This window comes from Ursus arctos, unplaced genomic scaffold (genome assembly GCF_023065955.2).
Source record: "Ursus arctos isolate Adak ecotype North America unplaced genomic scaffold, UrsArc2.0 scaffold_25, whole genome shotgun sequence".
Taxonomy (NCBI): domain Eukaryota; kingdom Metazoa; phylum Chordata; class Mammalia; order Carnivora; family Ursidae; genus Ursus; species Ursus arctos.
In genome coordinates this window covers 42433940-42450205 of record NW_026622930.1, presented here as the reverse complement: position 1 = coordinate 42450205, position 16266 = coordinate 42433940, and the positions used below count along the sequence as shown (strand labels likewise).

General features: G+C 48.4%; 1 protein-coding gene across 4 annotated transcripts in view; it reads right to left on the bottom strand.

Annotated features, from left to right (window-relative positions):
* The window catches only part of SAMD4A (sterile alpha motif domain containing 4A), a 206957-nt gene that overhangs the window by 10879 nt on the left and 179812 nt on the right, over positions 1-16266 (bottom strand). For all 4 annotated transcript variants that reach the window (XM_026480350.4, XM_026480351.4, XM_044377660.3 and 1 more), the window contains 3 exons: positions 12805-12923; positions 8320-8521; positions 6853-6979 (listed from right to left, as the gene is read on the bottom strand). In XM_026480350.4, the coding sequence (XP_026336135.2) occupies positions 6853-6979; positions 8320-8521; positions 12805-12923 (448 nt within the window). The remainder of the gene's footprint in view (positions 1-6852; positions 6980-8319; positions 8522-12804; positions 12924-16266) is intronic.

Below are 16266 nucleotides of genomic sequence, written 5' to 3'. Positions count from 1 at the left end.
GAGATGTCTCCTGGGCGGGTTCTCACTGTCTGGGACCATGCTGTGTGCATTCTAACCACAAAGCCCCCTCTGCCATCTGGACCCTCCTTATCTCTCCAGGCTCCAGTCCTTCCTCCCCCGAGTGGGAGGCAGCTGGTAGGAGTCTCCTCCTCTGTTTTGCTGGGGCCCTCACTGTCAGTACCTCCCCCACCCCTCATCCTGGGAAGCTCTTGAGTGTCTTTCACTGGCTTGGAAGCGCCTTGCAGACAGCGACAGTGCTTTTATCTCTTTCTGAATCTCCCATAATACCCAGCCATGGTCTTCTGGCACACTTCACCATGTCTATTGAGTGATGAGAAAGATGGAACCTCTGACAGCTAAGAATTGTGAAGTCCTACGGTGGGGGTTGGGGGGCAGACAAAAATGAGCAGTAGGATATGTTCTGAGCGCTGGGGAATCTCAACATTGCCACTGTCTTCACATGCGACTCTGGGAAACTTCTCTTTGTTGGGCCTTAGCTCTTCAGTCTATAAGTGGGGAAAGATCCTGGTGGCCCAAGCTTCAGGCCATTTCCTTGCTCCTTTGAATCTCCACCAGGGGGCACTTGGGGCTGGTGGGTGGGATGACAAATGAGGTTAGGTTGGTGGTTTAGTGGGATAGGAAGTTGAAACCAATGGCTAAACCGAAGTATTTTCTTTCCTTGATGAGCTATACATTTAGGTTTTCTCTGCAATCTGTGTTCCCCATTACCGGCTAATTTGGAGGCAGATGTCATTTCTGTTGTTTAAAATTCTCAGAGTAGATGGGCAAAATGGATGAATACGAAAAGCACTGGGGAGCAGATAGGGTTCTTTCTGACACACGTTCCAGCATCAATGGGTTTGAAAGGCAACTGTGCCAATTCATGAGCAGAGGACGATTGGGCTTTCTGGGGGGCCGGGAGCCAGGGAGAATGGAAGGGTCTCTCCCACGCCCACCCACTGTTGCTCTCGGAGTAGGGTCGGGGCAATTAGACAATCCAGAGGGAAGAGTATTTTAGTATTTTCATCCATTCATGTGAAAATCATATGCATGCAAAATTAGCAGCCTTCAGGGTGTGAAATCTATAAAATAGAAACACAGTTTTATATATAGCCAGTTAGCAAATATGAAAAAAAAAAACCCTCAGCAATTATAACCATCCATATGCTCATTGTAAAATTTAGTTTACTCTCTAGCACTCCCCTTTAAACAAACACTGTGGAGAGATTTGGATAAATAAAGATGCTCGACATTTGGAGAGAAGTGTTTCAGCTGCAGGATTTCTTGCCAACACGCAGCAAAATGCCATTTTCCAAGCCTAGGACTGCGTGTTCAAAAAAGGGGGCTGAGAAATGCGGGGCTCTCCGCTCTAGAATCTCCAAACCTTAGTGGCTGCTCTTTTAGGTTGAAAGTTGGCATGGTTGCTTTTTCTCCCTCAGCTCTTCCCTCTGGTACGCTAGGGTGTCACGACCCCCACCACTCTTAGAGTGGCTCTGAAAAATTCTAAGTCTTGGGAGAAGCCCATATGTTCACACTGTAGAGTTTCCTAATAGTGTGACTTTTTAATTGTGTATTTGATAAAAACAGATCCGTGGCATCTCCCCACACATACAAGACGGAGGGAGACCAGCTGGGTGGATAACAGCTTCCATCTCAGGCTAGAAGCCCTCAGCCAAGTGTGGCTTGGGTGGGCAGAACTCTCAAAGCCCAGAGAAGCATTTGGGCATCTCCTGCCACCCAGGTGCACACGACCCACCAGGCCAGCTCTTGCCCTGGCTCCTGCTACCCCAAGGACTCATTGAATTTAGCCTGGGCTCCCAGCTGTAACGGACCAGGCAGATGAAGTTTTATGTCGTTAATAAGGCCAAAAGGAAAGACCGAGCCTTCTCTGCTGTAGCCTGAAGCAGACCTGTTTCCTTAACTCAGATGACAACTCTGAGAACCAGGAATTTTTCCCCTGACCATCAGACCATTCCAGTATTTAGGAGGGTCCTCAGTCCTAGGATGCTCAGGGTCTAGGCTGACCTCGGACTTTTTAATTTTGCCTTTCCAGAAGTCCCACAAGTGTAGAGCCTCGTGCTCAGGCCCAGGGTCAAGAAGATTCTGGAAGGGAGCAGCCACCCATTCGTAATGAAGTGCTTCTGTTGTGTCTACCTGGTGGGGCCCCATGAGGCTATTTCTTGGCAGAAACCAGCCATCCCAGCTGAGTCTCACATGTGTGGCACCCATGGCACAATTCCGCAGCTCTCTCCCAGTGCCTGTGGCTGAGGTGAAGAGGCCAGCATCTTTAGTACTTTAGAATAAGAAATGGGTTATTCTAGGAAAAACCTCTAGAATTCTACTTTGCCAACAACAGACAAGGCTACTTGCTGAGTAACTAGGAAGGATTCAAGTAAAGTGAGAAGTGGTAAGTGAGAAGTGGGGTTGCTGGGAGAAATCAGGAAAGAGAAGCTGAGGAGGGCGGCACAGAGGATGAAGTGAGATTCCGGACTGGCTAAGGGGTGTAAGGAAGAAAGGGAGACAGGGAAGATGGGGACCAAGCAGGACGGGGGAGAGTAGTAACAGAAGGAAAAGAAATCGGTGTGGGCAGGGAAAGAGAGCCGTACTGATAATCTCAGAGACGGTCATGGAGAGCGGCAGAGGAACACGAGGAATCAGTTGCACCCCTGAATCTGCTATGGGAACACAGCTTTTCTCTGGTGGCCTCATTCCTAAACCTGCAGAAGTCTGTGCTGTGCAAATCCTCTGGGACCCACGCTTTCATGAAAAATGATGAGAATATCGTATAAGACAATATTGTACCATCTAGGTCTCTAGACTTAGAGGTACCATTTAGACCTAGGTTGGTCTCTCCCAATTTGACTTTCAGAAGCAGGGGAGCACAGGCCCAGCTGGGTTCTTGGCTGTGATCCAGCTGATTCATTCACCAACCTCTCTACCTATTATCTACCAGTCCTGAGCAGGATTGTTTGCCTTGACCTACCAGAAGGCAGACAGCAAATGTGCACCAGGTACTTTAAGGGGGTCCCTGTTCTGGTCTCTTCCTCTGTGTGGCAGCGCCTTCCAGTCCCCTAAAAGACCCAGTGTATGGATGGTACTCTCCTCTCCCCACTCTTTTGGAAGGCAGTTCTCTGGAAGGAATCTGAAACTCACACTAAGGAGGCAATGAATGATAACAGCTTGGGGCACTACGCTCCCAGGTATGCAGCATTCTAATGGTGGAAGAAATATAGTCATGAGCTAGTACATAGGGGAGGTTTGCTATGGTGAACAGATCTGTCCACTGCCATGTAAGGCACCTTATCCATCTTACATCTGGGCAGTGCAGCACCAAGGGTAATTTGCAGATGGTTTTGTGCAGGAAAGAAGAGATCCCCAGAATGTAGCTCTGTGAGGCTGCCCAGCCTACCCTTCCCCATGCTGTTCTTTTAAAGCTGGCTTTTGGTCCCTCAGCCATTTCCTGTCAGGCCCTCCAGGTGGTGAGGAGCCTCTATGGCTTCCCAGTGTTACACCAGGGCTGTTTTGAGATCCTCTCACTGGATCCCAACGGTGGTTGAGCCTAGGTCAGCAGGAACAGATCTGCTTCCAAGACAAGGTAGTCCTTCCACAAGCAGTTTCCAAACGAATTTTCCAGTTGGGAAAACACCCTGCCTTTTGGGGGAATGTGACCACACCAGGTACCACACTTGTTTTGAGCTCAAGTCACCCACTGGTGAGTGTTTCAGACCCTTTCCCCCTTTGCTCTGGGAGGACCAGCTTAGTGTTTCCTGCTCGTGCCAGAGGCCGGTGAGGAGCAGCAGTCACTGAGTGGCTCATCACGTAGATGTCTTGGGAAACACCTAAAATCTGTTCCTGTGGGAATAAATTAAAAACCCATCCCTGACATGGCCTCCAAGGGGTCCACAAATCCTATAGATCCAGGAAAGAAGAGATCATCTTGTAAATGCAAGCCAGGTGACTGATCAATTGATATACAACTTGGGGCCTTATTTTAGCCCCCAGACTCGTCTATATTCATTGGAGACATTTAAAGTCTTCCATCATTTTAATGGGAGTATTTTAAGTTTACAGAATCAAAACCTTCTTCGAATGAATTGTAGTCCTCAAGATTTACCCATCCATCTGGTTTAACATGGATGCTCTGACGACATCTAATGGCCAGGAGGAAGCCACTCTGCTGCATTGAACCACAGTTTTCTGAGGGTTTAGTTTAGGGTTGGTTACATGCATCTGTATTCCATTTTGTGTTCACTACCACTACTGCTTGTGTAAAATGAAAGCCACTTGCTGTCTTCCTGATTTTGACTCCCTGATACGATACCTGTAGGTTGGTCCTGCCCCCCGGCTGCCAGCCCCTAGACGCCTGCCGAGCTAACAAGGATGTGCTGCTCTGAGTGGCAAGGCCCATCCTTGAGAGACCCCGTCTATCTAGGACAAAACTTCATCTGGGCCTGGCTGTGGCAATTATCCAGGCTTGCCCTTGAATGAGGCTGCCTCCTTGGGAAGAAGGAAGAGTTCTGATCGTGACTTGTGGTCTTAAAAACCAGTGTCTGATCTGCCAGGGGCAGGGATGACCTTGAAGACTGAGGAGCCTCCCATGGCAGTGACCTTCTGCAGCCTCTGAGCCAGGAATCCCGAGTCTTGGCTGTGCCCCGCCTTGCCCTTCATGACCATGTCCTCGGAAAAGCCAACCGGCACGGGCTTAGTGTGCTGGGCAGGACTTAGGAGTGGCTCCTGTTCAGTACTCACCAGTTTATTTGCTTATGCTAGAGGCTAATTGAACCCCCCTTTCCAAAAAAAATACCCCCAAGGGTTCTGGAGTTCTAAGTCCAGTATACAAAGAACATCATTTAGAGACTTTTGGGTTAACTTTCAGGAAAACTGAAAATCGTTATAAGTGGCTGTCTCTGGGAGATGAGACTGTGGGCTGGGAGAGGGAGGGGAAGGGGACAGTCACTTTTCCTTAAAAGCCCTTCTGTATTACTTGATTTTTTAACGATGGGAGCAAGAGGCACTTGGGAAGAGGGTGGGGACAATCTTAGGGTCATAGTTGCCTTGAGCAGGAGTGAGTAACAAAGGTGCAGATGGAAGACCTGTGTCTACAGATTCACAGAGTCCTCCTAGGGATGGCCCAGCTCTTCCTGGTGGGCCTGGTCTTCCCAATTAAGACAGGAGAATGTGGGGAAAGTATGGTGAGAACAGAGGACTGAGGACTTGGAAGAAGCCAAAGGAAGGGACAAGAGGTTAGAGAGGAGCAAGGAGGCCACAAGTATATAGAGATCGAAGGAGAAGGAGAGTGGTCAGCTATGCTAGGGCTCCCACGAGGCTGCAAGCTGGCTGGGCTGCAGTCCCAGGACTGAGGTCAGGGTCAGAAGTATACGTTCAAGGTGAAAGATCTCCTCATGCCCAGGTTGTCTTCAAATCTCATCTAGATTCTCTTTTTATTGAGAGTGGATTATACATAATTCTGCAAGAAAACAGAGGCTGGGACTACATGGCCCAGGGAGAAGACCTTCACAACACCCACATTTTATCAAATATTTCTTCCCAGGAAGCTACAAGTATCAAAACAGAGAAAAGGAGCTTTCAAACAAACATGCACAAATAGGAAAGGTTCTAGAAGTCGAGAAACAAGTTTAAACCAGCATCTGGACCATCTTCCTTTCCTGACACACCTTACCTTGTGGTGACTGCTCACTTCCCCACTTTCCCATTCCTCCTCAGTGTCTCCCCATCTCCATCCTGCCTCTCTCACTCCTACTCAAAATCTTCCATACATTCCCCACAGAGTGGCTGGGGTCTGAGCTCCCCGGCCTTGGGTTCAGAGCCCCCATCATCAGCCGTGATCTTTCCAGCTCCCTTGGTCTACTCACTGCTACTTCACCCTGACCCTTTGCTGAGCCACGGCTTCCAGAACTCACTGAGGTACGTGGTAAGATTGCGGTCTTGCTCCCTTGTCTCCTTCTGCCTGCAACTCCTCTTTCTACTTCTTCACTCTCTGTGCCCTGAAGCTCAGCTCTAATTCCAAGAAGCTTTCTTGTCCACCCAGACCACAGCGATTTCCTCTCCTTAAACACCTGTAAGACTTACCGTACGGAGCATGTCTCTTGCCTAGGGTGGGTATTTTCCTACAGGTACAACACCTGTACCTGTCTGATTTCCCCCCTTAGAAGGTCAAGCTAGATGCAGTCATTGTTTGCACGGCTCTATATTACTCATGACTCCTTAAGAGGTCACTGTCCGCATAGACAAAGTGTGCAAGTGATGGTTGTCTGTGCATCATTCCGGGCACCCTGTTTTAGAAGGCACGGTGAGAGGTGCAGCTGACTTGAAGGGTACCATGTTGCTCTTTAACCAAGTAAAGGGAAGCTGGCCAGTCCAAGAAGTCATGTTTGCAAGGTGCTCCCAAACCAGGGGTAAATCTCTTAGCATCAACGCCATCAAAGTTTTCTCTTTCTCTGTTTCACTTACTGTACATCTGTCCACATACACCCAAAGTACACACACAGACACACGCACACTGCACATAGAACCCCTCCCAACTCCCCCAAATACCCTCCAGTGATATTGCTGGTTTAATCAATCTAGAATTATGACTAGTATCAAAAATATCCCCGTCAGATTGCAACCGACTCTGGGGCTCCATGTGCTGGCTCCCAGCCAACCAGCCGCTATTCATGCTGGCAAGGCAGTTTAAAAAAGGGAAGGCTTCTATAAGCTCTAAAGAATGCGTGGTGACAGTCGAGGCTAAGCACTTTCCGGCTGGGTTCACAGGGGCGTCTATTTTGGTGTCCCGGCCTCCCCTCTGTGTCAGGGGGAGGAGAGAGGGAGAGATCAAAAGCAGGGCCTTACCTGGCTGCTGGAACATCAGCATATTCTGTGGAGAAGTGTGCACGGGCAGCGAGCGGGTCCTTTGGACTGAGCTGTGGGTGCGGCTCGGCATGCTGTTGCTGCCCCCAGGGTTGGCAAACCAGAGGTTCTAGTGAGAAATGCAAAGGGGGAAACCGTTAGTCCAGACACCCCGGGGTCAGGGGAGGGGGTGCGGAGCAGGGCCGCCAGCCAGAATTCAAGAGGCAAATACCCCTGAAGAACTCTTTGCTAACTTCTGGAAAAGGCCTCGCAGGCTCTTGCTACCCATCTGCCTATTTATAGAGAGGGGGTTTAGATTCCATTCATTTCATCCCCCTCTCCAAGCCCCAGGCCTCTCTCAGCCCCAGCTTAATCTGGACGGCTCTCTCCCTCACGATCTCCGAAACTCTTTTTATCCCTTTTGTTGCCTTTGCTTTTCCTGTCACTTTTTTTCAGAGATGGGAAGAGTTCTATAAATGTTTGCAACGAAGAGCACAAACTATTTCGGGGCTCTCATTTGATTTTCTTTTTGAGATTCTTACAACTTACTACAAAGCGAGGGGGAGAAAAAAGAATCTTTCAGCTGGCAATGAGCTGGCACACTGAGCTTGCGTTTATTATTATGTGGGTGTCCTGGTGGTAACTTCCTCTCGAACTGATGTGGGGCTTCCCACAACAGGTCAGAAAGTGGGGCTTTCTCGTACCCTGTGGTGTATGCTCTAGAGAGTAAAGCCTGCCCATCTTGCCTGGAGCTCTTTCCCTGTTTTTACCAATCTTTCATTCCTTAGTTTCTCATGACAACCCAGACCGACTCATGCCCCTCCAATCCCAGCCCTAACCTGCAGAGCCCCACAATGCTGGGCACACAGGTGGAAGGCACTGGGAAGGGTGGGGAAACAGGAATGGTGGGTGAGGAGCCTTGGGAGAGAAGTCAGCTCTAAATCACACAGTAAAGACCTCTGGGCAGCCTGGCCTTGAACAGGTGGAGAATGTTCCAGCTCTTTCTCTGATAACCTCTCTCAGGCTCCCCTTTGGATTCTCCACCACAGCTGGGACCGTGACAAAGGAGGTATTTGCCATGAATGAAAAGGCTAAGAAAGCTCCTGAGATGCTCAAGCCCCTCTGGGACCTAGATCTGGGAGGTAGTGAGGTCTGCTGGGGTAGGTCAAGAAGCAAGGCAAACAAAAGGTCTCAAATTTCCTCCTACAGGATCTCATATGCAGGGCCCCCAAGGTTAAAGGTTAAAGTGGTCGGAGGGCATCCTAAGTCGATCCCCACGAAGCCATGGCATTGCTTTGGCTCCCAGAGAAACAGTGCAAACAACTGGTTACCTCTGAGCACAGGGACAACTGTATCTCAGTGCTGCCCTCCTTGGCCTCTCTGCTCACCTTGGGGTCATGTAGGGATAGGTCCTGAAGCCTCAGGCCCTGAGCTTGGCGGCCTACCCTCCTCCCCAGGCACAGGACAAACCTGTCTTCCTTGTTTCATGATGGTGGGGTTGGCTGTGGTGTTGCGCTGGGTGGAGCTGACAAATCCACTGGTGCCCAGGAGGCCAAGGCGGGCGGAAGGGACGTTCCGGGAGGGGATCTGGTACTGGCGCGGGTTCCGGCGGCCCATACCGCCGCCCACAGAGCCGGCTGTCGGGAGGGAGTTGGACTGCCCAAAGCCACGGCTATGAGAGGGAACGGAGACGGGAGAGACTGTCAGTCACCCTCAGCCCTTCCCAAACCCCAGGCTGCTAGTGGGCTGCCTCCCCGGAGTCTGCTTACATTTTGACAGTTACGAGGTCTCTCTAGGGGCACAGGGTAGTTGTGTGTCAGGAAAGGGCTAGGATTAAAATGACAGCTAAGAGACACCTGAGAGGGACTATCACATGCACCATCCTGGGACTTTGACACTGATTCTTCAGTCCTCACGACAACCCTATGAAGTAGGCACTCTATCCCCTTTTACAGCTGGAGAACGAACGCAGACAGCTTCACAATTTTGCAAAGGTCACACGGGCAGCAGGGGACAGCGCTGAAATACGAGCCTAGGAGGTTGACTGGGGTGCTCCTCAGCGGTCTTCCATGCTGGGTCCCAGGGCCCTGAGCCCTCACACGAAGCCAGACAGCACAAGGGCGGCAGAGCCAGGATCAGTGCGCCTTCTGTCACACCACGGTCTGTTTCTGATGTCTGCGTAGCACACTTGGAGAGAGTAGCCTGTGAGCCCCACTAGGATGTAAGCTCCAAGAGAGAAAAGATGGCGTCTGTCCTCATCAGTCCTGCGTGTCCCGTGCCTGCATCAGCTTCCAGCACAGTGAATGCAGGCTGAATGAATGAACGAATGAATGGGTCTCTGCCATCAGGATGCTTCTCCCTGTGGAAGCCCTGACCCCGTGTCTGGGGGGTCTGAGTCCCAGCTTGAGAGTAGGGAAGGAGAACGGAGATGATGATGATTGCAAGTGCTCTGGACCTAGGACACCGACAGCTCCCCACTCCACAGGACCTCCCTGCTGCAGAAAGACAGGGAGGTTGCATGCTTCCCCACATGGACCCAGGGAGGCTGCCAGGGACCGTGGCATCACATTGGGACGCTGTGCTCCCACTGCTCCAGTGACCTCAGCGCTCAAAAACTCATCCTTCTCCAACATGCTTCAGGTTCCGGGACGGTACACAGCAGCCAGTAGGGTTTCAGGAACCAGCACATTCCTTCCAAGAAGAGTCAGCTTTAGTCATTCACTGATGTTTAACTCGAAATGCTTTACCTCCAGTGGCCACAAGATGGAACAGACTTGCTTTCCCAGCCACACAGGGGAGGTCCGTACCAAGCCTGTGAGGGGACTCCAGCAGACAGGGATGACGTAGTTTAACCAGTTGAAGATGATGGGGGTTGGGGTGTGTGTGTGCGCTGCAAAATAGTCATTTCCTGAGAAAGAGAATTGTGTGTGTGTGTGTTGGGGTGGGCATCTAAGCCATTAGACTGGTGATCTCAGAAAATGTTTCTCTTCTCCCCAGGATGCCTACATTTCCTAAGGGGAAACGGGGAGGGAAAAGAATTCCACAGGTGAGCTGGCTGCAACTGATTTCTGGGCCTGTGTCTTTCCACTTCTAGGTTTTTGTGGCCAAGGAAAAGGTTCCTGATTCCTGTCAGGGACGCATCTAAATGTGGTGAAAAAGTCACCCATGGATTCCAGGTCTCTAGCTCATCCTTTCTTCCCCACCTCCTCCTTTTTATGAACATTAAAATTCTTTGGTTTGAAAGAAGAAATTTGGGTCAGGAGGGGGTAAGAGTAATTTCACACGATCTAGGAGACCTCTTTTGGAGGAAAGACAGTCTGAGATCCGTGACAGGTGGAAACAAGGATCAAGTGGTTGTTTTTTTTTTTTTTAAACTATGAAAACTTGTCCTTTGAGTTTTGGAGTTGGAATTTGCCACCTGGCAGATGACTCAGTATTCTAAGACTTTTCCTTATTTAGTGCAGATAGCTTTTTTGCTCATTTTCCTTTTTGGTCGGATTTTTAAAAAGTTATTTCATATGCAAAATACAGTAGTCAATGAGTGATGCTAAAATGATTTGTGCTTCCAGGAAGGCAAGGTTATATTCTTGAGCATTATCATGTAGGCAGAGGGTTCTGCTATGGGACCCTTAGTTACTGAAGAAACGAGGGCTCTAGGGACTCCTACAGTTAGGACGCATGAGCTGGGCTGTATGTGGCAGGTAGAGCCAAGAACATTTTGGGGTCAGGATAGATGGGGGTAGAATTTGGCTAGGCCATCTTTCTAATGACTGTGGGACCCTACCGTGACATCCTTAGTTGGTTATTCCAAAGTTGTTGAGGGTTACTTAAGACCACTAGGCTTAATGACATAATCATTCTTTCTGGGGACAGAACAAAGTGACAATAGTAAGTTTTCATTTCCCATGCTTTTGCTCTGCCCATCTGTGTCTTTCTCTGATTTCCTAAATCTAGCCAACTGATTTCATTACCTCAAAATGTGTGAAGAGGCTGATTAATAAGAACCAATTAGTTTTGTATTTGTGATAATTCAAGCAGGGGCTGGGCTGCAGTTACCTTTATATTATGGGAGAAACAGGTCTTCAAAGCAAATTAATAGCATAAAAAGATCCCAGAGGTAATACTTATGAGAACAAATTATTTTTCTAGAGATTTAGCAACTTCCAGTTGAACATCCACAATTGATGATTGAATTCATTCTTATCTAATCAATAAAAACAGGTCCATCAAGATTCCAATATGGCAAACCTTGGGTAGCCCAATACACACGTAAGTTAATAACACTCCAGAGAGGTCAAGGTTAATGGGAACTCTGATACGGACCAAGGATAAAGCAGAGCCAACAGAGGCAGAGGATAACACTTTTGGGAGAAGCAAAGAGCTTAAAAGCTCTGTCTTCCTCTTTATCCTTTAAATTCCTTCTTTCTCTTGGAATGTGTTTCCTGAGGGCCTGGTGTTGCAAGAGGGGTCTGGAACCTAGTTCTCTCACTTGAGACATGTATGGCTGCCCTTACAAGAAGAGAGAGGGAGCCTGGGAAGGGGGCAGTCCCCTGGGCAGGAGGCCTATCAGCCTGCCTTGTCCTTCTCCTGGGCTCTCAGGAATCCTCAGGGTGCACAGGTGGTCCAGCCCATCTCCCCAGGGAGGGCAACCCCAGAGAACTTGGAGCCAGGGAACTGCCATACAGAGTGCCGCTCTGCCTGATTGTTTTTTCTGCGCATCAGCTGGAGACCGTGAGAGCTGCCTGGCATGTGTAGTGGGTTAAGAGCACTGACTCTGCAGCTGGTGCCGGCCTGCCTGGTCCAAATCCTGGATACCACTGCCTACCAACTCCTCTGTAAATTGGAGATAATAATAGCAATCCTACCTCATATGCTTGTTGCAAGGATTAAATGTATTAATATTCCTAAAATGCTTGGATATCACTTGGCACACAGTAAGTGCTAAATGTTTGTTTAATAAATAACCGTGTTATATATGATGGAAGATGATAACACTTCAACTTTTCCATGAATCTTTAATGAAAAATTTTCGTAAATCCCAAGTATCCTTATCTCCCTCAAATGATATAAAACAATGGTGTTTTAAGGAACACTTCTGCAAATAAATGCCCAAACTATTAACAACACAGAGCTTCTATATATGCATTGAGATATGAATTCAGAACTTTTCAGGTGCAGGTGAAAAAATTATCTGCTCATGTTTAAAAAATGTAAAACAGAAAGCTGATTTTTCACGATGTTTGTACCATCATTCTTTTGTCTCCCCCCAACAGTCTGTCACTGGTGAAGGCTTCACCCCACACCCCCCTAAATTCTTCCTCCGGATTGTAGCTGTAATTCACCTCTAATATGCAATTGGATTCCTCCATTTAAAACCAGATTAAGGTAATGGGTTCTAAAGTACAACGAGGCTTATTTTTAACTGCATCTAAGAAGCTGAAGTACTATGAAAACTCAAGAACGGTGCTGCTCCACTCTGAGATTGCAGCTCGGACCAAAATAGACCAGCACTGGGCTCTTCACCCTGCCACCAACTATAATTAGCTAGTCTACAGTGAGAAGGGAGGAAAAAAATGACACTACCTCATAAGGTGCTGCTAGAACATCCCATTTTTGTCCTTTCAGGGCGCCCTTTTGTGGATAAACCACAAAGTGTCTTGTGGGCATTCGCTCAGTCATACGCATGTCCCTCGATGCCCATCTGGACTAATGCCGTCATTTTGATCGTGTGAAATGCATTACAAGAGATCATGTGCAGTTCTTTTTCTGGGAACGCTTTCTCTCTATAGCCTTCTCCCGACCCCATCTGTTTAAGGAGTGTGATTCTGGAACTCCCCACAGGGCATCCTTGTGGACAAGGAATGGTGCCCCGCCACAGCGCTGCCCAGGAACCCACGCAGGCAGCGGCGCACCAGGGAACCACCGTGCATTAAGAAGAATGAAATCCCAACATACTTTCTTTGCTGTCGATATCCCGATATGTCTAGAAGGGTTTTCCGAGGGAAAGACCGAAAGAGCTTCTGCACCTGCTGTTTCCATGACAACAATCTTTTTTTCTGAGTCTCTGTAAATGCCTGCAAAAACAAACAGGACTTTTTAATGGGTGGCGCAGCCTGGCATTAGAGGGAGGAACATGCAGTTAATGGGGGGACATCAGAGTCTCTGCAGCTGCCTTTTCTTCACCTGCTTCCCACCTGGTCCAAACAGCAGTCAGTTTCACTTGGGAGCCACCTGTACCGACAATTCGAGTTATTTGACATCGGAGGTGCCTGGTAAAGTATGTGCGTTAAGCTTTTGACAATGCTTGGTTTTGGTTTTCTGGCAGCTCCGTACTCACCTTCGCCTTCTTCCTGACTCTACTCTGGACTCTCTAGATTAACCAAGAATGAATTGCAAGAATGGATTGTTGAATACTCTGGCTTTTGCAGGCCCCTCTGCATTTTCATAATCAACGGAAATGCTAAACCACTCCAAAAATCAATCTGCTTGATGGTGTGTGGTCACCCTGGAGTCGTCTGCAGGCTTTCAAAAAATGGAGTATAGTCTCTGCTCTAGTGTATTGCACTACACTATACTACACTGTATTATACTATAGGTCAGGATTAGTGCACTGGGGTTTTTGTAGGGCACGGGGCTTTGCTGAGAAATCTCCAGTTGAGAGGCCCTGTGCCCTACCAAAACCCCAGTACACCAATCCTGACCTAAAGTTTGCCTAAAGTTCAGGAAAACAGGTAGATCTGATGATTTTTCAAATCTTTTATAGTGAAAGTGGCATTGAGGGGTGTTTTACCTGCTTCGTAACACACTGTCATCTATATCGTGTTCTTCGGTGTACATTGAAGCCTGGGGAATGACTTTACAGGGGTTATGAGTCCCCAAGGCAGAGACGTTCAAATCTGTGATATAGAGCCCCTCAAGAAGACTATTAAATGCAGATTCCTAGGCCCTGTCCCACACACCTAGACCCTGATTTAACAGATCTGGACAGGAGTCTAGAGGATGTTTGCAGCAAGTGCCCTGGTAATTCCGTTACAAATGGAACATGATGTGTGGCATTCTAGATGGTTTTTGAGGACCCTGCATGCAATATAGGAATGCCCTGTCGGGTGCCTGGAACTGCGGTCCACAAGCTGTGGGAGAGCTCACAGATTTGACTGATAAGCATTAACAGTGATGGAAATAACACGCCCGAATAGTTTTGTCAATAAGACATGAAATCCTTTAAGTAGCAATAAACTATTACTTAGAGTAACTGACCATATGGCTCCTTTCCATAAAGGAAACGGATTCCTTAAACAGAGAAAACATGACAGCTTAATTTTCTCCAGATGACATTTAATCTTTAAGGACCTAAACACAGTAGAACTATGTCAACAAAAGCAAAAAGATGTTAGTTATATCATGAAAAAATTATTGACTTGCAAACCCCTTCCTCCTGGATGGCCTTAGCCAGATGCCTTTAAGGATATCATCAAGGAGGGCTACCCAACCAAGGGACGCCATGCTTCCTTAAAAAGGTGCAGACACTGTGCAAGGTACATGGTGGGATGGTCTCATGGTTACAAGGTGAGGACATGGTTCGACTTTGTGGTCCCTTCTCATTTGTTGGCAACACTTCGTGAGTGTCCAACTATACACGAATGCCTCTGAAACCCTGAAAGGCAAGCATTTCTGCTGGATGAATAAAGAAAGGGATGGATAGATTCTGCTTTTGACTGGCTTCTTCTGCCAAAGTTTGAGTGAGAACACAGAATGCAGGGGCACTGATCTAGATGACTTGGGGAGGAGAGTCAAGCCAGTTGGTCGGAGGAAGGCATTGGATGGATATGGGCAGGGCTCAAATCCCTGCACACCTTATGCAAATTCCTTTACCCAACACTCAGTCCCTTCTAAAAACCCAGGAGAATATTATCTCCCTCCAAGAGATGGTGTAAGGGTTAAATGAGATAACACATGAAATGCACTTAGAATACTTAGGACATGCCTAGCTCTTAGTAATGGTTCAATACCTGCGGCTCATAGATTCTCTACCCAGGTTTTTGTGGTCGCACAAACCAGCCCTTCCGTGGTGGTATATGAGTGTTCGTCACATTTGGCATTCAACAATCACCTTTAGCCCCAACAAATGACTTCAAGTTCTCAAAACTACAATACCAAGCTGGTCTGGAGCCAGCCTGAGGGACAGCTGGCCTGAGTGTCTAAGTGACAGAAGAGGAAATGGCTCACTTTATAGACATGCATTCAAAGTGCTTCCAAGGATAGCAGTTCATACATGACATTCCCCGTAATGGCAAAGAACATCCAAGAAGATGGAAATGTTTATACCCCACCACCACCCAGAGGGGTGAACTCGTTCACTCAACACTGGGCAGCAGGCTTATTTCGTTCCAGGCTGCAGATAGGATTAAGCCCCTCAGCCATGCTGAGTGTGGTGGCCACTTCTCAGTCCTGGACACTACAGCTGGGAGGCCTGGAGAGGAGCTCAGTCATGGCTGGCAATGAGGGACTTCCAAAAGCTGGTCTCTGTGTGTATGCCTGCAAAGTAACCCTCCATTGTGGGAGCTCTGCTGCCAGCTAGGATGGCTGACACCTCACCTCAGCCATTCCCCTGGCAGCTTGGGGTTGAGCTGGTAGCAGCTTCCTCAGGGACTAGAGGGAAAGGAAGCTTCCATAGTACAGATTGACACAGCCAGTCAGCTACTTCCAAGTCCTCTGTCCCTGTCAGGGCCAAACCAATGAGTGTGTCTGGAGGAAGATGCTAGGATGTGCCCTACAACTTCCATGGTGGGATTAAAGGGCTCATGAAAGGGCAAGAGCTCATCTCCACAGAACCTCCTTGGGATGGTGAGGAGGCAAGAAGTCGGGGATTATAATCCAGGAGATGAAATTCAGAACTTTCCTATCCTCTCTTCTGTTACTCTAGGGAGTTGGTCCCTTTGTCCCTGAGGAGGAAGGAAGGTGTCTAGGTTTGGTCAACCCCCTCCATCCAGTCAGCCAAGGAATGGCATGTTCGGGCTGTGAAAGGGAGTCTCTGTTTCATGGAGCCCAGGTGAAATTCAGCCAGGCTGGAGACTGCCGTGCCTCAGCGGAGCCCCACAGGGAAGGTGAGGACTGCCCACATAGAATAACCCGAGCCTGTGGAAAATTATTCAGACACGTTGCCTCTTTCTTGAACTAAAATAATAATAAAAAGTCTTGCACAACATTTTCCCTTCTGAAGCAGAGTGCAGGCCCCTCCATCCTGGCATGAATACACGTACGCAGACATGGCATGAGCTCCTTTCTGCCCAGGACGCCCATCAGCCAGAGGCCGCTCTACTGCAACTGGGGCCTCCTGCCAGCAGAGGAATCCACATGGTGCCATCTTTGCGTTTAATCTCTTGGTCAGGCAACGCGAAAAAACCGGGTATTTTCTAA